Below are 26,538 nucleotides of genomic sequence, written 5' to 3'. Positions count from 1 at the left end.
TATTTTTCGAATTAAAAGTTGTACAGTTTGATTACTCATGATGTTCTACTGATTGTTGCTCCCAGTCATTGTTTCTCTTCGTTAGATTAATGCTAGAACCACCAAACCCGTAAAAATGACGGATTTCAAGTTTGTGTTTTACAGTTACTGAAATTATAAAGCTGCTTTGTCGGAATTTAGGTTGATTTTTCATTTATTATACATGCTAAATTATACTATATTATATTATTATATTGTACAGATATTATGCAGTTTAGTTTACCATACATTCAACTCTGATAGTTCCAGTGTTAAATACAAGACGAAAGAGAAGCAATTTGATAGAATTTTCTATATTTAAAAGGCTTTGGCCTCCGCTCTCCTCGCCATCTTGGGAAATACATATACACACACACATATACAGGGTGTGCCACCTAACTCTGCCACCCATAATTATTCTTTTATTTGTCACGGTACAAAAAAATGGTTCGGGAGAAAGTTAGTGTATTTTAGGGTTGAAATTAGGCTATGAGATTGAAGGTCGTCTCAAGGTCATATCTTCTGAGATTTCTCTAATGCCCATTTTTAGAATGCCCCATTTTTTTGTTTACCATTACAAAGAGGAGATCAGAACGTATCCAACAATGTATCACATTATGATTTTCAAATGACCTTGGGCTGAAAATTTCGTACGTAACTGGTTCAGGTGGTAGCTCACAGAAAATGAATTGCAGAAACAAAATAAACTCCATAATCGCATTATTTATTATTTTAGTGTATGTTCAAAGCGTTGTCACCCCATAGTGTGATACATTGTTGGATACGTTTTGATCTTCTCTTTGTGATGGCAAACGAAAAAATAGGGCATTCCATTTAAAAAAACCGTTATCATTAGAGAAATCTCAAAAGATATGACCTTGAGATGACCTTCAATCTCATAGCCTAATTTCAACCCTAAAATACACTAACTTTCTCCCGAACCATTTTTTTGTACCGTGACAAATAAAAGAATAATTATGGGTGGCAGAGTTAGGTGGGACACCCTGTATATTATCTCAAGAATATATATAATTCATTTGCGGTTTGTCACACCGTTCCCTTATAGTGTCAGATAGTAAGGGCCCAAGGGTTATTTACGCTTTAGTTTTCGACGGAACGACATCGAAAATGTACGTTGGTGCGAATTGGTACCTGTGTGGATAACGGTTTCTGGCTTGCTGTGTCTCCAAAATGAAGAAATGATTTCGACAGTTCTGCAGTTTCAGTTTGCATAAAAGTAAGTAATTCTAATATGAATAACTGTTTATTTATATTTTATGCATTATAAACAATTACTTTCTTGAAAAGTTGTTTTAAACGAATCGGTGATAATCATAGATAAGGACTATGCATCCAATGCTCAAATGTATAGCTTAAAAATAAGTTGTGTATGCTCTGGTTTAAATAATACTCTTAATCGATACATTTTGTACACATAAATCATTGACTTTCCTTTTTAACCCACTTTAAAGATATCCAAAGTTCAGAGTTATTTTAAAAAATATTAATTTATATTTTATTTAACTGAAATAATTTTTTACTATGGTACATCATTTCAACTGTAAAGTCCAGCAAGATTTGTTTAATTTCATTTTATTGCAAAAAAATGACATAAAAATAGGAAAAGTAGATGTTTTCAAAATCTAACGTTTTGTAGTTAACAATTATGAAAACCGTAAAACTTTTATGAGATGTGGGTGTCACCAATCGATTCCTGCGAAAATTCTATATCAAAAACATGCGTTTTATTTAACATTACTATTTATTTCTAAAAGTTATATAAGATATTGAAGTTTGAAAATCCAAATTCGCACAAATGTGCCTACAATGGGAGTTGGGATGAAGTGTGCCTACTTCAGGCGTGTGTATACTTTCAGAATATATTTAGATGATTATTATACAAGATGCTTCAAGCTAGTTTCATAGATACATTTTAACATGACTACTAGCCATCGATGAAGTATGGGTTTTGTATAGTGATATTCGGGATGTCTGTATCACACTGATGAAATAAAAAATATTAAAGTGTTTAAAAATAGTTTCATCCCGAACTATTAATATGTTGAAGATTTTGTTATATGCAATTAGATACCTTACAAACGTCAGGGCACACGTATTGTAATGTAAAACTGTTTATTCATGTTTCATGAAATACGATCGGTTATTACTTGATTCAACAGAAAATACAATACAAATTAATATATTCTATCAAGTAATTTCTTAAACATTAGTCTCGTATTTTCACTGCAAAGGGAAAATAGTATCATACTATGAAATAAACCACCTAAATTGTATTGTTAAGCAACAAATTTTTGTGAGTTTTTTCTTTTTTTCTTTATGTGTACATGAAGAATATTTTATTAAACTTATAATTTAAGACGTTGTATTTCTATTCGTATTACGATATTATTTCAGGCGTATTCTTAATATACCTTCGTTAATAATTTACTATCTTGTTGTAATCATCTCAAATGTTGTAAACTGATAAGCTTTTAATGTAAAACTAAAGCGTATTCTGATGAATTGATTCATAGCTGATGAAATTCTATATCAAATTTTCGAATCTGGCGTATAACATTACTTCTGTATGCAAGAATATTGAAAGTATTAATGATTAAAATATGAGCATGAAGTCTGTTGTACGCATTGTTAACGACATTAATAAAAAATCGTCAGAACTAAATCGTTTAATTGTGAGATTAATTATGAAAAGTGATTATCTGCAATGTGTAATTAATTATTTTCAGTGATTTTAACCCATTGATGCAATTCATTGTATTTTATTTTTAATTTAAAGGAACATTAATAGCAGGTCTTGATGCACTTTATTACGATAACTATTTGATTAATAAGCTTTTCCACCCGTATCGGTATTAAGTTTTAATAATAGTATTGTATCTCGGAGACCGTTTATTACATCATAATCTCCTCCAACGTAAATATAATGACGTTAATATTAATCTGTATTTGTTGATGCTATTTTGTTGGTTACTTCATTGCGAATGTCAGAGGAAAGAATGATAACTCCAATGATCGTTAAAGCACAATAATGTATTTATTATTTCTATACTCTGCTACAGAAAAGTTTATGTATCGGGGTGTTTATCGTAACGATCATCACGATTTTTCGGAAACATCCGCTAATTTCATAAAAAATGTTAAGAAAAAACTTAGTCAGTACTCAATCGGCAACAAATTGCAATATGAAAAATTGTCAAAAAACTTTCCCTTCAATAAGAAATCAAGGTCATCTTCACTTTCTTAAGTGGTTTTCCATGACTAAATTGTTTAGTAAATCATTCTTAAATGTAATAAGATTTTTTATTATGCAGTTCAAGCACTTATTAGATGTTCAATAATAATACGATGACATCATGAACGAGAAGTTGAATTTATGACAAGTCTTTTAATGTTTACAGTCCATTATCAAGTATCGCGGAATTGACTCACGCGTGAATAAAGAATCTTATTACATTTAAGAATGACTTTCTAAGCAAATTATTCATGAATAGAAGTTTAATATGACATTGCTAAATTTGCTTCGATACCACCTACAATATTGGATAGAAATACTTGAATGGTGCCATTTAAAAAAGTGAAGGTGACTTTGATTTTGTTATTGAAGAAAATATTTTTTGGTATTATTGCTATTGCAACTTGTTGCCGATTGAGTACTGACTAACTTCTGTTCAGAACATTTTTTTGCCAGAATATCATAAGTGTCTCAAAAATCGCGGCGATCGTTACGATGAACGTCTTATACCTACAAGTGAATATTCTATTTTCAATAGATATATAATAGGTTGTTAGCAATAACAAGAATTTGTTCTTGTACAGAATTATATTTCAATGAAGTATTTTATAATTCTATATAAGTATCGAATTCATTTTTAATGGTAATAGCGTAGTCAGAAGTTCATACTGTACCCGTTCATTAAAATAATAGAAAATCTGACATATCCATGATATTGGAAATTTTGTCATTAAGAATTTTCAAAATATTTGTGGAATCAGAGAAAATGTTTAAATGGTTCGAGATAATGAAATAATTGAATTTTATAATTTTATTCTATGAATATAATATATGTTGAAATACCTTAGGAATTTGAGGATGTAAAGAATTTTGGAAGAAAACACTAGAAGAGTAACTATATTGTAGAGGTCGCGATTCTGAACGTGTATTAAAAGCACACGTGTACACGAGTACTTCACGCATACGGTACGTTAGTACGTGTTATTTTAAGTACACCTGTACTATTTCACGTATATTGAATACACTTATATTGTTTCACGTATATTTAAATATAAGTTAAATGTCCCTGTGATTGGACATGTCTTGGTGATTGGACACGATCGTGAATTTTTGATAATATTAAATTTTCTTTAAATAATAGCGAACTTCAGGATAGAAAATAATTATCCTTAGTTATTTCTTATTATAAATCATACAAAAATGTTCGCAAAAGCGCGATGTATTATTTAAAAAAAATATTATCATTTAGCAATCATAAACTTGAAGCGACATAAGTGCCTTTGTAAATGTTTCGCTAACATTGGGAGTGCATTTCTTAAGCTCGTAAATAATAAATAATTCGTGTGTTTCTATTAAGTATAGGTTTCCTGAACTTATTAAGGTCTCCAGAATCGATACCAACTTTGTTTTAATAAAACCTTTTTCTTTTAATATCGAAATTACTGAGTTTATTTACTGATACATGAGAATGCTGATTGCGTAGTCGTTGGACGCTTGTCAAGTCAATCGAGCAGCATCGAGCAGAGAGTTAGTGTATGAGTTAAAAAATTATTTTCGTTATATCACAGTAGGTATTTTTGTATATTTTATATCGATAACAATATTTAATTTTTGAAGCTCATAGTTCTTTTACATACTTCATACATAAATATCATATTATTTTGACGCACCCATAACCTAAGCGATTCGCGTACTGAATATTCATTATAAATCACCTTTTTATTTTATTTCTTTCGTTTCGATAATTTTTCATAACAATAAAACTGTCAAGAAGAATTAAAGAAGCGTATTAAAAAAGAAAAATTAGAAGAGAAAAAAAACAAAAATTTGCTGCCAAGAAAGTTGCAAAAAGTGTTTAAAACAATCAAAAACAAAAAGAGGAATCATTTTGTTATTTTTGTTTAACTTTGTCTAATTTGGTTTAATTTTAATTTTGTTTTATTTAAAATATATACTTTCTATAAAATGTCTATAATAAACCAAAGTTAAATCCACTATGTTTCTTTTTAATGCTCAATTTCCTAAATATATAAAGATAAATGTTTAAAAGCTTTTACCAAATATACACTTTTTCCTTAGTGTTATTTATTTATTAATTTATAATGTATATGTATATTTATAGATTTAGTTCATCATTTTTATTATTTTATTTATTTATAATTTTGTTCCTTTTATTTATTGCATTAAATTAAGTTTGTTACGTTTTTATTTGAATTTTTACAACATATGAGAAAAGTATAATGTTTTACTATTAAAAATCAACTATGACTATTATTGAATGTAGCTTTATTGAATGTTATGTCCAAACACTGAGACAGTTAAAAATCACTAGGACATGCCGTAAATTCCGTCCAATCACTCGGCCAAATGAACGCTTTAAGATATTCATGGATTTTAATACTTTTTTTCGCGTGAACGCTTTCTTATAACGACTTGTCTGGAAGAAGAAGTTCTGCTCTATCTATATTATTTTAATATATAAAAAGTCTTCGTAACCGCAATCGTCGCCTTAAACGTCCAACCACTGGGACATTTACCTTACGTGTACTATGTCATATATGCATATTTGAATATACGTGTATTAACGAATCTGCATATCGATTCGTATTAATTTTTGGGGTACAGTTACTTATTCTGGAAAGGAAGGGGTGGAATAGGCAAAGGATATAGATAGCCCGATAAGGGGGTCAAAAGTGTCTTAGAATGAATTGGATTTGTGATGGACCATTTGATAGCTTACCAAGAAAAAGATGTGTACCAATTTTTAACGCTCTATCTCGACCAGAAGGGTAGTAACAGAGAAAATTCGGATTATTCGATTTTTCATATATTTTCCTTTTTTAATGACATGCAAAAAATCTGTAAAAAATCTGATAAATGATAGTTACCGGGGCACGTGATAGAGAATTTATTCCGATTTTTTGGTTGAAAATCCTAGTGGTAAAACATGACAAAATCTATATAATGACGAAAAATACGAATTCCTTGTTGCAGATTTAAAGCGATTGCATTTATACAATTACAATAACAACATATATTATCATAAGTATTGTCCTAAATTTTCTGGAGATTTTTTGGTAGGGTATGTCGTAGTTTTAAAAATCGAAAACCGATTTTTTCGATGTTTTTTCACGGAAAATACGTACACTTGCATTTTTTTATTTACCTACTTTATTAAGTGAGTATATTATACGATTTTAAGTATTTCTACATTTAGCAAAACAATATATAAAATAAAGGAGTTAATATAAACTTAATTAAAACTGTGCTACAACTTTATATGTTAAAATATTGACATTACGTTAGTATAGTCGGTTAAGCGTCCTACAACGGATCCGTAGAGATGTTTCTGGCCATGGTTTTGAGGCTTTGTACATACTTTTTTTATTACATAAATTATATATTTTTTCATTTCTAACTAAATGACAGTGAATAGTATGATTGTTAAGGGTTTAGGTAGGATAGGTTATTCATACTGTTAAGGATATTACGAGAACGAGGTTTATGAGGTTTTTGTTTTTACATAAGGTTGAAATATTCTTAAATAAATACTATTCATTGTCATTTAGGTACAAATTAAAAAATATATATAGCGAACGTAATAAAAAAAACTTACTATGTACTTTGTCTAGGGCTCGAACCCATGTCCAAAAATGTGACGTCGGTTGCGTAGTTTGATGACTTAGCCCCTACATCCTACACCAACAACGCTTATAGAAGAATAGTATATATTTTACAGAATTTTGGCACGCTACTAAATAGAAAAAACTGAGGAAAAACCGACAATTCGAATTTTCCCTATTACTACCCTCCTGGTCGAGACTAGAGCGACTAAGAGCACTTTTCACCCCTTTATCCGGCTTTACCCTTTATTAATAGGAGTGGTTTTCCAATTTATTTTTCCATTTTATTTTCTATAACTATATTTTGCTTTCGAAAATTAGTAACTGTATCCTAAAAATTAATAGGAATCAAAATGCAGATACGTTAATACACGTGTATTTAAAAATGTAAATATTCATGAAATAGTACACGTGTATTTAAGTACATGTGTAATAGGAATCTTTACAACATATATTGCTAATTTTTGAATAATGATTCGAATGATGTCTTCGAGAAAATCGATTTTAAAAATGCACCAAGTGTGCGTACTCTTAACTCTTAAGTAATAACTTAATGGACCTTGGTGTACATTACTCTTTCTGTAGTATCTACTGTCTTGTCAATGTAAGGCAAGAAAACTATTCAGTAAGACATAGTGTTTACCTCCTACATGTTTTATTTTATTATTCTAGAAATTGCTGGATGTATGGGTCATATTGTTGCAGATATTCATCTGCGCCCTTCGTACTGCATTATTACAAACACTTTTTGATGTATTCACGTCTCTTGTAACTTTAAATGCAAGGGCAATCCTCTTCTTTAAGCAGTCAATGCTCATTAAGTATTCGGAATACACTATTGGTTTAGTATGACACCATAAATAAAATCCAAGAAGCAAGTCTGATGACGCGGTGACCAAGGTACTTATCCGTCACGGTATATCAAACGTTTTGTAAATGTGTAACGTACATTTTCAAAAAAGATTTACTGGTAAACGATGCTTTATTAAAAAAAAACGTTATTAATCATTTTTGGTTTATTTTCTCATGGAAAATTACGTGCTTGGTAGTACTATGCTTTGCAAGGATACTCTGTATAGGAAAAAAAGCACCCCTTTTTCGTGATAGTTCTATCAAGGTACACCAGCGATCTGCTCAGTTAAAAAAAATCGATGTTTCCGGGTTATCAAAGGCTCCTTGTTACTGAAACGATTAAGTACCTTTTGTACAAGAAAAAAAAAAGAGAAGTACCTTGTGGATCAATGATAACCCCGTAAATGCGTAGACAAATATTCGTATGTGTATAATATAGAAAAAAAAGCAGACTCACAAAGAGGTGTGAATGTACCTGATGATGCGGCCGGTTATTTGGATGGGGGGTTGGCATGTGGGCTCCATGATGATAGACGGAAACAGGGTCATGCTTCAAAGGCATTGGGGTGCCCGCGTTGTGTTTTCCTAAATCCGCAGCCAAAGCCTCCGCCCTCGAAAGTAAGCCGTCTTGTAGACCGCTGTTCAGGCCCCCGAATAAGTCACCCTGAAACGTTAAAAGCGACGCGTGACACTGATTGAAGAATCATGGATCATGAGTCAGACTGTAGAATAACCGAACTCTTAAAGAAAGCCTCCTGTCTTGTTAAACGAATTTAAATCGCATCAGGGAAATCTTGTAACGTCATTGATCTCGCACAATCTGCCTAGTTTACAGTTTAAGGGGAGATGGATCGAAGAGTCCAGAAAAAGAATGCTGTAGTAAATACTATTCAAACTGTCATAATTTTATCAATGACTCTAAACCACTGCAGCAAATATTCTTCAAATTGTCACAATTTTCTGAATGCTTTCAACTTCAATTGAAACACAGGGTGTACAAAAATAGTAGAAGTTCGAATTTTTTATTCGTATCCAGGGAAAATAAATCAAAAAAAGTGTATAGTTTCAAATGTTGGAAAATATTAATTTTCCTGGATCATCGAAGATTATTGTCATATTAACCAGCTGTATATTTGAAAATAATATTTGTTGGTAATTTGTGTTATAGTCGTTCTATGCGAATAAGAACGTGGTTTCGTTTGCATAAATGTATCCGGTCAGAGGTCACTCTACGGACTCAACATGGCCGTCGGATCGATATTCTAAAAATAGTTTTGACACTGGAAACTTGAATTTAGCTTTTCGCAGACTTTGAATTACATGGAAGTACAACTAACTGATAGTTCAACTGAAGTTGATTGTCTGACGGGCAACAATTTACGCCATGTAACAGTAATATTACATTTTTACCGTTACAGTGATTATAATTGAATGTATAACATATCTTTGCAATTATATTGAATATACTACATAATGTTGACATGCTATTTTGTATTTAATTTTGTACATTCTAGTTTATAAATAAAAGGTTTCCCTTCGAGTAAATATTTGTCAGTGTGAAGTGAAAACTACTTCATAATATTTATACAATATTTTTTCCTAATGCTGAGACTTGTTTCATACATTTGTATTAATTATTAATAACGTCATACACAAGTTTGATGTCAGTTTTAACATACATGGAATGAAATATAATGCAGTTGTAATTCGCTGGGTTGAATATATTTCAAAGACGACTACGTGTGACCTATGGGATTCTCTATCGTTGCGGTTGTCAAACATCGTAACGGTAGTGGAAAAGATATTTTCAGGGTGAGGTGCTACTAAAATGATAGTACTTGATAACCGAAAGGGTGCATATATTCTCTTTATGAAGTTACCAGTTAGGTACAGACTGATAATTATTCATGAGTTCGTGTGTAATGGAAATGAAAATAATTTTTATAAACAGGAATTCAGTTACACGCATTATTTACTTGACTTTAATGTAGTTTAAAACAAGTTTAAGAATACTAATTACTAATTAAGTTTAAATATAAAATAAGGTTAGGTATACTATTACTTTATAAGGATGTATATGCAATTATGGACTGTCGCGAAATAAGTCAAGAAGACTGGAATTAAAGAAAGATTCGTTTACTCTAGAAAGGGATCTGTCAATTTACAGATAAAATAAAAATCCAATTGAACTTTACTAAAAATTTTACTAAATGTAGTTGTAGACAATCGTGTATGATATAAATGTGTAATAATATATCATTACATGCAAGTACCGGAAGAATATTAGTAAATAAGTAATATATTTTAACTCACATTATTGATAATGTTTAAAAAAAAATGTTAGTTGTACTTCATTACTTTATTTTTTATTACAATATAAAATATCATAATTTGTTATTTATAAATATCTAGATTGTGCGAAACACATGTTTTTCTAATTATAATAGTAAACATTAGAAAACTATTGAGTTAGCTGCTCACAAACTTTTTAAGAAATCAGTTTGACACTAAATGGATTGAATAAGCTCAATTTGTTCATAATGAAAATATTCTAGGAATATTTTCCCTCAGCAGAATGTCACATGGACGATGAGAGAACGTAGTATAAACGACGAAGATGAATCACGTAATTTCATAGGAAACAATGATAAATGGTGAAACATTGACGGCGAAGGGGTAATAAGATCTATTTTTCCGGCGATATATTAATAACAGTTGCGAATCGAATTCAGGGTTTCGTTTCCTCTAGGACGCTTCTATACCGTGGCAATCGATATTATATGGGATATTTTGCGTCAACTGCATCTGTCACTCGTGGCACATTACAAGGTTCGGCTGTCATGCGAGGAGTATTGTCACATTATTCGAAGGAAATCGAATCGATTTTAATGCGCAGCAATTTAAAACTTTTCAAAAGCACCATATTACTTCAGCTATTTTATCGTGAAAATGAAGAAAATGTATTGGTATGTTTCATCCAATATCAATTTTATAAGGTACATCACATCTTTTTTGGATAGCAATTTTCTTATTTCTGTAACGGTTTTAGATACCTATTCGTATACCAATGATTATAACTATAAATTTTTATAATTGGTGTAAATAATTTGTGAGTAGAATATAAAGAAGTTACATGTATTTACTGCATTTTCTATTTTTATTAAAACTACATAATCTCATGTCTACGCTAATATTGATATTTATTAAGATACATATAACTAATACTTCTTAAGGTTTACTTTTGTGTAATGCAGGGACTAAATACAGTTTCTTTACATTCTTAATTCTTTCCGAAATTCATGGAGGTTATAAATAATAAATTCATTTTACTCGGTTATTTATACCACATAATTTAGTACTATGTACATACTTCAATATATGTACCTTAACCTCTGTAAATTGCACCACATAGAAACTTACTTTTTTAATTAAGAAGTGAAGAATTTTTAACTAAAATTTACGTGGTACACACAATTGACTGCTAAAACGATTCGTATCCAACTTATTTTGGACCAGATGGTGAGCTAGATACTTTTTCAATAGATATCTTCAATAGAGATCAATAATAAGAGACGTACAAATTATAAAATTTTTAATATTCGAGTGACACAATAAATATTTCCAGTAGGTACTGTATATAGATTTAATAATACTCATCATTGGTGTCAATATCTATTAGTTGCACTTTTCATACAAAATGTGTTGATACTGTTAAAAATAGTTAAACTATATTTCTCTAACGAATTAAAATATACAATTTTTACAAAAAGATTTAGATTTCATATTTCAATAACATGAGCGGAGCAGTTTTTAATTTCTAATGATCGCATAAATTCTAATTACTCCACTTGTTTTAAACGAATTATTTCCTACGTATTAATTGTGTGAAAATATGAGGAATATTCATAATTGTTCCTAAAGTATATATGTCAGTGGTCATTCCAATTTCAAGAAAAAGGGAGCTATGTCGTCAAAAACCAATTTTCAATTTTTATGACCTGAAATTGTACTAGAAGTGGTCTCACAATTAAGCGTTAATTAATTTTTTACTATAATTCATAAAATGTATTTCATTCACATAAAAAACTAGATACATCAATTGTGTAACTTTAAAAAGTTAGAAGTCTTTAAAGTGTATCGCCAAAGGATATCGTAGGTACACAGATAATATTAATAAAATTCGAATAAAATGTTTGCAACCTAAATTAATACTTTTCAAAAGACTTTTCACAAGTTTTAACAACCTTTAATCTGTGATTTTATGCATTAATAACTTGCTGCTAACGAATTTTAAAGTTATAACGCTGTGACGCGATATTGTCGATTTCGATTCTCATCTTCACTCTATAAAATATTGATAGGGATCGATTGATTGTCGAAACAGTTGAACTGAGCCCTCTGTACCATGGAGTTTCATAAAAATTGTATGAATCTGGCACAAACAAACGCTTTTTACTTAATAATAGATGGCCGAGTAAGTTACACTTCGAATGTTTTCAAAATATACATATGTAGTATCTAGGTACAAAATTGTGTATACTTTGAATTAAATTATTAACACTTTTTTCTATGTAATATGTACCTTATGCTACATCTTCACAGGCGATGAACAATTTCACACTTATTTTAGAGCATTTATTATAATTAAAAATAATCGTTAAAATTGTGTTATCGGTGTATATATGAGGATGCAAATGTTTGTAATATTCTACGAATATTTACAATTATTTTTTGTACGAACTATCTTTGTTGATTTTCCCAACATTATATTATCATAAATGAAAATATTAAACTGTCATAGAAGAACAAAAATGATATTTATTAACAAATAAGAAAAGGTATACGTGGATGTACATATTTATAGAAAAGGAACACGTTTTGGAAGCTTTCTTCTGGCTTCTCTTGTAGTTTATGCGTTTAGATAAATGTCAATCATAAAAACGAGAAAAGAATATCAGTAAGACGATGCAGGCGTTTGGTTAGAATTAGTTTAAGTTTAACACTACATGAGATTACGAGTTCGAGTTCTGGAGAAGAATTAACGATAGGAAACTCTGGTACAATTGCACAAATAGCCAACGAAAGTTATTCAGTTCAGTAAATAGTAGCAGAAATGATAGTCTTATTCATTGAAGAATGGTAACATTTTAGTATGAACAATGTACTATGTATTGAACGCTTATGGACTGGTCGCTATTTTATGATATTTCATGTTGTTCCTGAACTATTTTATGATCATAATTTCCTTTAATTCATCTTTTGCAAACTGTGTATAATTTTCTGTTTATAGATATAAAGTCGTACGTTCATATGATCCAATAGAATATGATATGAATTTAGAAAAACTTAGTACACGGTGAACGTTCGAGAAAGTTTATTAGAATTATTAATTTTTTAGATGTTTCTTGCAATATAAATAGTTTCGTTAGATTAGGTAAAGCTAAAACGGATTCGATATCCACTTACTTCATTATATCTATAGTGTAATGTTCGCATCGATCAATATTTCACGTGAAAACCGCCGTTGTACATCAATGCTTCGATTATTTATGAACTCCTTGGGTCTTCGTCGAGTACGTGTACCTACTGTCTGTCTGTAGGTTGCTGAACTACCACTACTTTTTCTAATTTCCAAGTTCCGCCGTGCGTTTCCCTTCGTTCCTGCCGGGAAAACACCGTTTACCAGCTGCAGTTTTCTTCATTTTCAAATGTAACAGACAATTCCCTGTGTAGCACACGCAACGTGTAAGAACGTTTTAAAAAAAAAGTTTATGCACGACAATGAAAGGTTGAGAATAGCAATTTTGTTATGTTCGTCGTGTGAAAGATGTTTTCATAATATTTGCAAAAATGAACGCATTTTGCACCTCCGATCTGAAGGATAAATCTTAATTATCTTAGGGATCGATAATATATCATTAGGGATTGCTTCCTCGGTAAATCTAACATGTAATCAAATGCATTTTGTTAGTATTTATTGAACTACTTATAAATAATATGAAAAAGTTACAAAAATAATTTTATTATATTTTGTTTTAAGTGTTTTCTTAGCATGAAAGTGACAAATGTATTCAGAAGAAGGTATCTCCATGGCGCAGAGGATTTCACAAATCAGATTCATCTGAAACAAAAAATTCAAGAAGATTTTCAATTAGTATCAGTATCGCTATCGCAGAAACCACAGTCATATTTATATCTGTATCATACTTTTTTTGGAGAAAGTGAATTAGAGTAATGCGTGGGTTTAGTTAGTAATGTAAGGTTAGGATATGTTGTAAACCAAGTCCAAATTTCTTGGCTATGAGGCTGAAGTAACGAATGTCTAAACTTTATCATACTTTTTATATAAGAAAATCAACGAAATTTCTTGAATTTGATTGTACTCCCGCTATTTTGTTATTTTGTAAGATAAATTATTTATGTGGTTCCTGCGATAGCGACACTCATACTAATTAAGAATCTTCTTGAATTTTTTCTTTCAGATGAGTCTGAGTTGAGAAAGCACGTACGCCATGTAGATACCTTTTATTTGAGCTGTCACTTCCATGCTCAGAAAAAACTTAAAATAAAGTGTAATAAAATTATTTTTGTAACTAATTTATAAGTAGTTGAATAAATACTAACAAGATACATTTAATTACATGTTGTATTTACCGAGGAAAAAATTCCTAAAGGCAGCTTAACTTTTCTGGTCGTCAAAGTAGAATGACCCCTCAACCATTTTACTTTTCTCTCTTTCACTTCCTCCCAACACTTCTTCAACTTCAGGAATCGTCTGTTTCCATTCCACGGCAATCCTCTGGCATGTGCTTTAGTGTTCCTTTGCTACTATTAATAATTCTACACATTTGCTCATTATCTTTCATCCAATACCAATTACACTTCTCTATATTTCCATGTTTTGCACGTGCAATTGGCTTCCGGTTGTTTCTGCTACTATCCTTAGCAGAGTACTTCGGTAACCTATAACTCTGACATACCATGAAGTATATTCAAAGGCAAAAATGATACGCACTAGTGACGATATAAACATTTCCGAAGTTTGAAACAATAATTACAAAATTTATATTTAATTTCATTATATTTTATACCGTTTTGCATCAATGTGGCTAACCAACATTATTATATTTATTTTATAGTTAAAGCCGTCTAAATAATTGCAAAATTTATTTTCTACTTTGAATTCTTTAATGTTTAACATAATTGATTTTATTGTTATGGTAGACAGTAACTTGAACGAGTAGAGTAAACTGTGTAATTTTGCAATAATGAAAGGAGCTATGTTAATAATTTTCATTCATAAAAATGACGTCAAATCCACTCATCGATAAAATCGTTCATTCCATGTGCAACAACCTAATATTTGTAAAAAAAGTTATTTGAACCGTAGTATGATGATCAAATGACAGTTATTCGAAAAATTCTTCTGTTGTTTCCATAGTTTCACAGATAATTAAGTATATAAATTTTCTCGGTCCACCCTGTAGACATATACACAACTCGGTCTGTAGGTACTGCGAACGTTTTCCAAGACGCGAGTGGCGGGAAAAGAGCAGAGATGAGAAAAGCGATGGCAACGCGGAGCAACAGATATAGATTGCTCTTGTTAGCCGTGTCGTTAGCACCTCGAGCAGTTGTTTAGCAAAGTTTCTACGAAGTCCCCCTTCGAGCTCGATTCGGTACGTCCCCGTGGTTAATAGAGTCATTTTTCCGAGCTGCCTGCGGCCAACCCACCCGTTAAATACGTCTTCCACCACGGGCACGTTAAAGATTAGCCAATTACAATTGAATTATCGCACCCTACAAACCGTCCGTGTAATTTGTCTGCTCGAGGCTGATTTGCGAGAACGCGGGAATGATTAAGCTCGTAACGTAGCACGTTGTACGAGGTATTACATTAACTTGTTTCCCATTTAACTATCCTCCGAGCAATAATTCTCCCAGTGCAAGCGATTATGGCATAAATTAAGACGATCCCGAGCATTCAACAGGGAAGATTAAATGAAAGAACTTTGTATTTGAAAGGAAATGTTACGTACTTACTGTTCAAGAATTTAGGAAAAAAAATTAATGATTCTAAGCAGTATGAAAATTACAATTGTCTAATAAATTTTTACGGTATTGTAATAACTTTATTACATCTCTCGGTCAAAAGTTTAGAATCATTACGTGAATTAAGAGTAACAGGATCCTTTTAAGAAAAAGTGGACGTCTTTAAAATAACTAAGGAAGTTCTACTTGTCACAAACTAATATGCTAATAATATATTTTACATTTTGTACCATTTCTTGCACAAAGATGTGTATTTTCCGTTGAAAAGACTGCCTTCAATTTTAATGACGGAAAAATTAAGATTTTCTGGACTCTTTTTGGATAAACAAAAGAATCACGTGTTCCTATATAACGCGAAAAAAGAATGTCTTTTCACTTTTTCAGGTAGCAGGAAAGGTAACGACAAACGTTGTCTTAAAATTAGATTATGTCTCATGTAACTTTTAATATAAGATAATTCTAAAATTTCTTAAAATAAAATATATTCCTGTTAACATAGGGCATATTAACAATGGGTCAGTAGGGCATTTGATTGTTGTAGAAATTAGCAAGTGATTCACCACTTCTTGTCGGTAGTACATATCTTCTTTTATGAACGATTATGATGCGCCACCTATTTCCATTTTTCTGGGGAACTGGCAGTATACCTAATATTTCCTTCGATAGTATCCATATCGTCGACGCATTGTTATATTACACAAAGTTATTTTTGTATTAAAAACCAATATTGGGCCGTGCTATGTTCTTTCCTAGGTATAATAAACGGAGGTGAACCCTTCTGCTTCAAATATATTCTCAAGAAAATAGGTACTTCAATTATCATTGTTTTAAAACTATACCTTTTAATTGTTACTTTTCTGATTGCATCCACGGTCTCGATATTTCTATACTTCACATTAAGAGTTGTTATTTCAGTTCCTTGGCTTTATTTTAAAGTTCCCAGATATTTTATTTCTTTCATTTCATTTTCTGTAGATGTTTCCTTCTGTAGCAGAGAACAATAAGAACAAGAGCAGAAACATTCTCTTCTTTAACATTAGTGTGCGAAGTAATTGAAAATCCTTTTTGTTTCCATACAATAGAACTAGGATTTCTATAATATTTTGTGACTGTTAAGAAACATTGTGTCACTGCTATAATCGTAATAACGTTTTTTATCGTTTTGTATATTGTTTCATGATGCAATCTACTTGTATTCATTATGTACAATGCTTGGAATTGAAAAACAGAGTAATTCACTTTTATACGAATAAAACAAAGTGTATAAATAAAATACGTAAACCCGAATGCTATGGTGAATGGAACACAACCTGATGCACTTGTACAGAACGTAGACATTCATGACTATATAATGCCTGCCGTTCTGTTTTCCATTACGTTCCAGTAACCGAAAACCAACTCGTGGTTTCAAATAAAAGCAATAAAAAATTCAATTTAAAGGAATACAATATACGAGAGAAGAATTTTACTTGTTTGAACCACTACACTATCTCAATCACTAAAATGTATTACAATTATTCTGTAATTAGCTCCAAGAATCTGTATTGTGCAATACAATTAATATCTTACTTTTTGTGATTATTATTGCTGTTATTATTGTTGCATAATTATTATATTCAGGAGGCATGAGATACATTTTATCTGAGATTGTTGAGTTGATTTTTAAGAAATAATAACAAACAAAATTTACATACGCTAAACAATAATTATTACCTGTTTTGAAAGAAAGTAATAGTTATTGCTAATATTTAGCAACAGTTAAATGTTCGGTTCAATCGCTGTGAAAAATAAGTTTCGTCTTACTGCTATATTTTTGTATTTTGCTAATCCTCGCACAGTAACGAAATATTATTGAATAACTAATTTTAATTGTACTTCGGACTTTTATATACTTTATTATAAAATACTTTGATCAAGCTGTGAAAACTGTATTTTCGTTTCTTTATATCTTCGTCATGTCTTCTCGTGAATTAAACTTCCACGAAATATCAGAATTGATATTTTTTACGTTTTAGATTCTGTAGTTCTGAAATTCAATATAAATTTATAAATTTAATGCATGTGTAAATTATTATTATTGAATTCTATACATATAAATAATTTATGAACGTAAAATTGGTTTAAAGAATTATGGTAACGTTTAACTGGGTTTTTTCGACACATCCTACTGAATATACTGAACTATGAATTGACACATTAGACTAGAAATGTTGTACTTAATGCTAACAAAACTTACAATGCCATTTTGTAATGCTTCACAGTAGTTCATAAACATATGTAAAGTGTGCATGTAACATTTTTTATTTATAATTCCTTAATAGAGTACCCGGAAATGGGAGACACGTGAGGTGATTTGAAACAAGTTTTTCCTTAGCAAAAATATTACCCGAGGCTATGTTAACGAGATATTAACGAAAAGCCCCGACCAATCAGAGCGCGTGTCGGTTCGCGAGTTCCCGGGGTAACGTTGCTACCAATCGCAGATCGCAGCTCGTAGCCAACGTTACCGCGGGAACTCGGCCGGCAGACACGCGCTCTGATTGGTCGGGGTTTTTCGTTAATATCTCGTTAACATAGCCTCGGGTAATATTTTTGCTAAGGAAGAACTTGTTTCAAATTACCTCACGTGTCTCCCATTTCCGGGTACTCTAACATTTTTGTTAGACCCTGGATAACACGAAAAATGTTATATAACGTCATGTTATATGTGACATTTTTCTTTCCGTTTTTTAAACAAGTTTTATAAATTGGCTGTATAACGTGTTATGCTGTACAGTGTAGACGGAGTTTTAAGTACACATGTCATTCAATAAAGGCATATTAGATCGAAGGGAAAATTACAATTTTGAACCGCTGTACATCGTTCAGTTGTCCGCATAAGCATACTGTAAATACTACCTAAAAATTACGAAACAACGCATGTAAAAAAATAGATTGACAGTCGAAATCGTATCTTGTAAGTCTCGAACGTGCAATATCATTCGCCAACTGAGACGAGTTAGCAACTAAACCGACGAGTCTAAATGCAGATCGTTCACGTACCGGTGGTCAACAGATATCACAAATTGGGACAATTATGTTATTTCTGTCCTATAACCTACATCGCAAAGTAGTCTGATGCATGAATAAACCAATTCTTCCAGAAAATCTGACATCTGACACGAAAACGAGCAGACTGTTCAAATTATCACTTGCATGGCGGAGTACCTACTGTCTAGAGTAACGACTATATTACCTCGGGCTGTACCATTCCGCCATGATCAAATTCAGTTTCACTTGTGACACAGACAGGACTGGACCCCGCCGTCACCGTCATCGATATAGAAACGATCTAAATTTATATCACGCTCGATATTTTCCCCGCACGGACCGTTCTCTCTCATTCTTTCTCTCTCCTTCCGTCTCGTGGCGTCTGCTCTGACCGCGTAACTTGTCGCCATGGGCACATTCGATACTCTCCGGTAATAATTGATGCCGTTCATTGGATAACGCAATTACCGGTGTATTAATGATGCGAACTGCGAAACGCGACGTCGTATCGTGAATTATCGTTTGATTAATGAGTGGAGATTGCGGCATGAAATATTGCAATGCAGCGAGTTCTAGCGTGAAGTAATACGTTTTCTAATATGCGATCATGTTCATGAAGAGATCAGTTTTACAGGTTTAAAAGAAGTCTGACTTTTGGCTAAAAACAACGGTAGACTATACTATAGTGTACTTATACAATATACATTACAGGGTTCTTTATTAAGGGAATTTTTTTTGCGAAGTTATGTCTCTCAATTTTAAAATTGAATGTTCTTTATGTTATAAATTTTTCGTCTATGAACATTGAAAAATTTAGCGAGGAAGTCGTATACCGTGGAACAATATATTTAAATCATGCGATGTGAATATAAAAATTCTTGCTTGATGAGAAATACTTTTGCCAGATTTGTGATTTTTATCCTCGACATGATCGGCCCAGTGAACATTTATTTTACAATGCAGTGAAAAGATTTGAAACAACTAGTTCTGTAGTGAATATTCCAACACGAAGACGACTTCGTGCGTTTCGTTCTTCGGCAAACATCGCATTAGTTCATGAAAGTATTGCAGAAAATCCGACAACGTAAATTTCAAGATGTTCAAAGCAAATAGATCTTTCTGAGACCACCACATGGCAAATAATAAAGACGAACCTATTCTTATAAGCGAGTGAGATCCAAATCACTTAAGAAACCGAAGCCTATATAGTAACTTTATAGCAAAGAAATTTTGCAGATCGTGTAAATCAAGGAATGGTGATGCCAATTAGCCACCAAAATCATGCAATCTGACACCGCTGGATCTGCTCCTTTAGGCCTACGTGTAAGGAAAGATCTATGCAATCAATCCGCAAACTATTCATCATTTCAATTAGGAGATCCGGAGTGCAATTGAATGCATTGCGTTGAAATTATGCAAAAATATGATAGAAAATTTGTATAAAAATGTGATCATATGCAGAGAAGCTTTTTTGTATATAATTCTTATATTCCATTTTCAATAATAATAAACAAGCCAAATATTTTCTAATAAATTTGGTTTCTTCTATAAACATAAAAATGTCCCGCCTTAATGAAAGTTGTTGTACAATCACAACTTACAGTACAATCTTTGTATTATTGTGTATCATTCTACCGGCTACGGAAATAGTGATGGTATTGGGTCAGAACAAAAGTTTTGATTGATTTTCTGTAGATGATATTACTACCATGGTTTTGTGGAAACAATAAACAATCCTGTTAATGTATTCTGAACCCATGCCAATGTGACATTGTTGTTCAGAACAAATATCAATCATCGTGACAGTATGCATTTTATTGTTTAAAAACAACAGTAAATATCATTTTTAAAGGTTTCATTTGCATGTCATACAGTGGACTTTTGATACATAATCCTGTGCTCGGGGTTGTAGGCGAGTAAAATATCGAGAGCCCTCTCCATACTAAGTTCTGTTGTCGTAGTCATGGCCCTGGTGCCTGTACAATAGACGGCGTACGAAATTTGGTGGAAGACCGAATTTGTGTGCGTGAAAGTACGTGTGTAAGGGAATTGCCTCGCGCATGGCAAGCTGCAATGTATCAAGAGTCCACTGTAATTTTGTACGAGTTTTGTACAGAATTAAACATTGCAACTTTCGTGAAAACATTTGTAATATATTTAGAGACGCTGCCATGTTAATTCTCATATGCGATAAACTGTAAATTTATTTATATAATAGCATCATAATATATAAATTCAATAATAATAATGTTATTCATAAATTGTTTTTAATTTACTTCTTTGTAGCAGAATCCATCAAAACTTTAGCACTGACCCAATACAAATACACATGGACACGGTTTTCCGTGTAAATGAATTAAAATTTTAGAATACGTTCCTTTTTAATGTATCTTTGTATACGGACAGATTTAATTTGAATATTCAATGGATTCGCGTGCTTTTCAATATATCAACATGTTATGTTTTGCTAACTGTTTCGGCTTGTAATAGAGAGATATCCTTGACTGCGGATGTTTGTGTGAAAAAATAAATTTTTATGAACTAAGTGACAGAAACTGTAACCAAACAGAATTTGATCACTCTATTAATGGTTTCGTCTAGTTCGAAATAAAATAGAAACCAGCTTCAAGTTAATTAATTTTATTGTGACATTGGGATCTGAATGATAATATACACCATAAATGCATAAAATCCGCCATCCAGTGATTATTACAACATATTAACCATTCTACGTCGATGTTATTAGCATTTCCTGAGAACAGACGATACTACAGCAGGAAATCTGTATATAAATATTAATACAAACAGGAACAATTGATAGTAGGTGAACCAATTAGATACGATTCGGAACAGAACAACAGAACTCAAAATGTAGGACAGAAGCATGAAATATAAGTACTAACGTATGTTTTTATCCTGAGAAGTAAACAGTATTCAAGTGAACGAATATAGGAAGAAATTTTATATTCGATTTCTTCCCTTAAAACGTTCATGCGAGAAATGTTTTTACACATTTTTTAGTCATTTTCGTTCGAGAAAGTAGGTCGTGTATGTCGTTACGACCGCGCCCTATATCGCCTGTATGGGTCACAACTTGTAGACTGGTATTTATGTAGTAAAATTTGAGTATGTATAAGAGAACTTCTCAAGTGAAAATTAATGGAAAATGAAAATTGACATTTCCTTATACGAGACTTCAATTTCGAACGTAGATTGAATGGACGTTGATATGACTTGGTTAACGTATATTTATATAGCTATTATTTACCTTGTGTATATACCGTACTGATATTAGTGCAGAATTTTGTGCTTTTATTCACTTTAATTTTTTCTCGTAATTAAGCTACTCCGGAGTGACAATCTTACAGCAAATTGCTGTGAATGCTGGCAATTGTTAATCTTAGAAATTCTGTGTAATGGGCAAAAACATTCAATAGTAGCAAGAAAAATATACTTAGTACTGCTACTTTCCGGCGTAGTGTAACATTCAGGAAAGAAACCAGGTCATATGAAGGGTAGAACATATTATTATCAAAGAATTTGTAATAAATCAATTTCTACTGTATATGAATATTATTAAGAATGGTAAATAATTTTTCTGCTCTAATTTAAAACCAAACAACAAAGAAAATAGAAATTTCACAGTAAAATAATAAAATATTAAATCTATGTTAAGTAATGTTCGTGTTGATCGTGTAATGACATCACTCGTAGTAAAGATGTAATGGAATACTAAACGATGAAAATGTTTGTTGATGCACTTACGTATGGCAAAAATACCATTAATTTGTGTGCAGAAAAATTAATTTGAAGTGCAGCTTGATATTATGCGGTTGTTTCCAAACAAATATTTAATTTTTCTAAAAATCGATTTTGAGAATTTAATTTAGTAAATCCTTAACACATTCAATACTTGCAAAAATGAAACGAAAATCAAGAATGACGAATTTATGTTAGAGGCTTTGTTTTCCAATTATTGACAATAAAAAATTGGGTTCAAACATGCCTGAAATCAGGCATTCTGCGTACAAGCGGTAAGTGTAGGGGGTAGCGCCCATTAAAAAAAAAAATACGCCCTTCCTTTTAACAATTAGCCACACCTGTGATACGGTCTACACTTGGTACAATCCCAACATCTGCAGGTCAATTGAAAGCGTTGGCGATGCTGCCAAAGAACAGGTATACTACAATACATACATGCAATCGCTGTTTACATATTTTTATTACTTTTCTGTCCTTTTCGTGGGGTTCGAATAACGTTTCCTTAGTTCGATGGCAGCTGTCAACGCAAACATATCTATATGAGGCAAAATAGTTATCGAATTTTTGTATATATTAACTTAATTTATTTATTAGAGTGACTTGTAGTTTAGTTTAAACCGGTTCATTTAGTGTTTACCTCGTGTGAGTGTAGGTGTGTGTGTTGTGGCCCACCTTATGGATTTCTAACGAGTAATTGGTTTTAATGTTGCGCAACGATTCGTGTGTGCTTTTTTGTGAACTGTCGCAAGGAGATATATGTATATTAGAGATTCTAATGTGATGCAAACAAACATCTTAACTTTATTATTACTAACCGACGCGATGCTGAAAATGCTAATTAATCATGTACAGAACCGTCACATTTTTGTCGTCAAAATTTAATATCAACTACAAATTCTCTTTATTCTGCACTAATGCACGATGATTCTTTCTAACTTTTGCTTACCATTTCACTCTGTAACTACAATTGTGCCACAATAGCATATGGAACGATTTCTCGTGTAAAAATAAATTAAAGGTGTATAACAAAATATTCATATACAACATCTCTTCTCTGAGAAAACTTGTAACATGTAATTTTAATATATTTTTATATTTTTAATAATAACTTAACTCACAGAAATTGGTAACATCAATGAAAAATAAGTAACATAATATTGTACAATTATTATTTATAGCAAGCATAAATTGTAGGTTACAAAGATATTATACATACATGTATCGGTAGATATATAATTTCTGGTACAACGGGAAATTAGGAAATTCTACGTTAAAAAACAAATAAAAAATAGAGACTACGATTGTCGCTTTATTCACGAGAAGATCTATTTTAGAAGTTCATCGAATGCAAGCGTGCTGCTGAATACGTCTGACCAATGTGCCTTTTCACTACTGAGTATTTCGACTAAATAGTAATAAACACAAATGGTGTTATCTGATTATTATCGAACCTATTGCTTTCTACTGACACAATTTGTATCAGATTATTGTGGAAATGAAGCAATACCAGAATATTGTCAATTTTGGTAAAATATATTAACACAAGTAGAAATAATCCTTTATGAAACAACATGGTAGGGAAATTACATTTAGTCGTAAGCCTAATTGATGAATTTTCTAAATTAATTCTCTTGAAAACGAAAACTCGTATAAACATTTTTCAGATTTTTTACTTATTCTACTTGTATTTGATATCACCTAAATCGTATTTATTATCATATATGTATGTATCTGACGCACTGTGAAAATCGATTTTCTGGGAAATGCAGATTTGGGTAGGTAAGTTCAATTCCAAGTATTCCATATAACACATGATGAGTCCATGAACGAAACTTGAAATATTCTTAATTCGTAACATTGTAAATAATAAAATTGTCTTGCAGGTATTTCATGGAAAACAGGAAACTAATAAAGAAAAATATTTATAAATCATGAACCATGAATTTTATTGTGTAATATCAAACTTATAAACATTGCTTATTTCAAAAATTCAGGTAAAAGGCCTTTATAATAAATATAATAAATTGTATCTTTAAAAGTAAATAATGGAAGATGATAAATGTACATAATATGACGCAAAAAGTGCAACTATTTCAAAAGTAGATAGATTTTACTACTTTTCTGTATATCTTGAAAAGTGTAGTAGATACATATAAAAAAATTGCTGGGATAAAAATGTAATGGCATTTTATGCTCTATAAAATGCGTAATGACAGTTGAAAATTTCTTGTCTAAATAAATTAATAAATAAATGTACAAATTTTTAACAACTTCATTGCCGTCGTTTTATAGAACATAAAGAGCCGTTGAATTTTCATTGCAACAATTTTTTTATATCTACTGCAGTACTTATTAAAATATACAAGAAAACAGGAAACCACACATTAATATTTAACGGGAAGAACCGAATAAGTCTGAAGAACCAGAAAATAGTGAAAAAACTGCCTGGTATTTCTACTGAGGTCCTTTGCAAACGTATACTGTTTAAAAAAACTGGAATTTTCAGGTCACCGATGTTGCTTTCTAAATATTCGTAAGTTCAGAAAATATTTTTACTAATTGCAAATTATTTTCATTGCTACACAAATTACACAAATTATTGCAATAATATTACACAATAATATTGCGCACTATAATTTTTCTAATTTCGCTAAAGTTAATGGAATCTAAAGATGCATAAAAAGATACGTGTGCTTTCGACATATCTACGTATATTTATTAATATCATACTTAAAGGATAATTGAAATTAATTTACATGTATTGAAAACTAAGGATTTTGTGGAAACTTTGACATGCAATGGAGATTTACAGGTTTTTTCTTCCACAGTAAATAGTGAATTATAATGTGGGGTTGAAGGAATTTGTCCAGACAATAAATAATATTTTTATTGCGAATTTAATTTTTTCGTAGAAACTGTTTCATGTGCCAAAATACGTGAATTATTTGTGTCAACAGACATTGTACTTGTAAACAATAGTATGTGCAGGTCACCCATTTCAAAGCAGTATCCACTGTTTGCTGTATTTGCGGAAACCGTAAGCGACGCATGGCTCTTTTTATGGCACTCAAACTATCTCGCATCACCTCATCGTATATCTAAATAATCAATTTACTACTTTCCATAATCGTAACCGCGAGTTAGCGAGTTTATGTTAGCCAGGCCACCGTAACTATGCGGCTTCGTAAACCGTAAATATTATGGAACATATCGTATAAAGCAACAGAGTTTGGCGTTATTCTCTTTCTCCTCCGTCGTCTACAATGCTGAGCCTTCTCTTTTTCGCATGAATTCATTACTTTAATTGTCCTTGGTCGATACGGGTATCATTTCTTTCCTTTAACACTTTTGATGTTGATTTAATTCCGATATACAAATACGTTTTATCAATTTGTATACCTTGTATCCTCGTATGACACGTTTGTTAGAAAAAATAGTGTATATTGGTGAGGCAGATCAGATTTTTATTTTTTTTTTAAGTAGATAGTAAATGTGGTTGTAAATAGTGGATCAAAAATTCATACATTTGATACAGCTGAGAAACTCAAGGTCTTACTTTTTTCCATGTTTTATTTTTATAAATTCTACTGTGTTATGACTAGATTGCGGATTTTTATGCAAAATCACATTTTATAAGGTTCTTCATAAAGACAAAGGCAAAGTTAAGAAGTTCTTTCTTCCTTTAAGTACCTTATTGGGTTGAAAAGAAAATAGAAAACTGGTTGCATCTGACGGAAGTTTTGTCCTTCATTGTATTTCACAGAGACTTATAGGTTATAAATGCATAAAATCCGCAGTCTAGTTATGACGATCTATTATTCATAGCACAATCGAGAAGATGGTAGCTTTATGTTTATGTACATGTACATAAAAAACTTGATCTAAGAAGCAGATTGTTATATTTCATATTTACCATTAGTTACATTTTCGGGGTAATATGGTATTAGT

At 31.4% G+C, this 26,538-nt stretch overlaps 1 protein-coding gene across 1 annotated transcript in view; it reads right to left on the bottom strand.

Moving 5' to 3' along the window:
• Window positions 1–26,538, bottom strand: part of LOC107187884 (inhibitory POU protein) — a 128,262-nt gene that overhangs the window by 9,413 nt on the left and 92,311 nt on the right. The window contains exon 3 of the mRNA XM_015576111.1: window positions 8,222–8,410. Coding sequence (XP_015431597.1) covers window positions 8,222–8,410 — 189 coding nt within the window. The remainder of the gene's footprint in view (window positions 1–8,221; window positions 8,411–26,538) is intronic.

The sequence above is a fragment of the Dufourea novaeangliae genome, unplaced genomic scaffold (assembly GCF_001272555.1).
Source record: "Dufourea novaeangliae isolate 0120121106 unplaced genomic scaffold, ASM127255v1 scaffold2, whole genome shotgun sequence".
Lineage (NCBI taxonomy): Eukaryota > Metazoa > Arthropoda > Insecta > Hymenoptera > Halictidae > Dufourea > Dufourea novaeangliae.
Note: the sequence above shows the minus strand (reverse complement) of the source record. Positions and strands in the feature narration are given on the sequence as shown.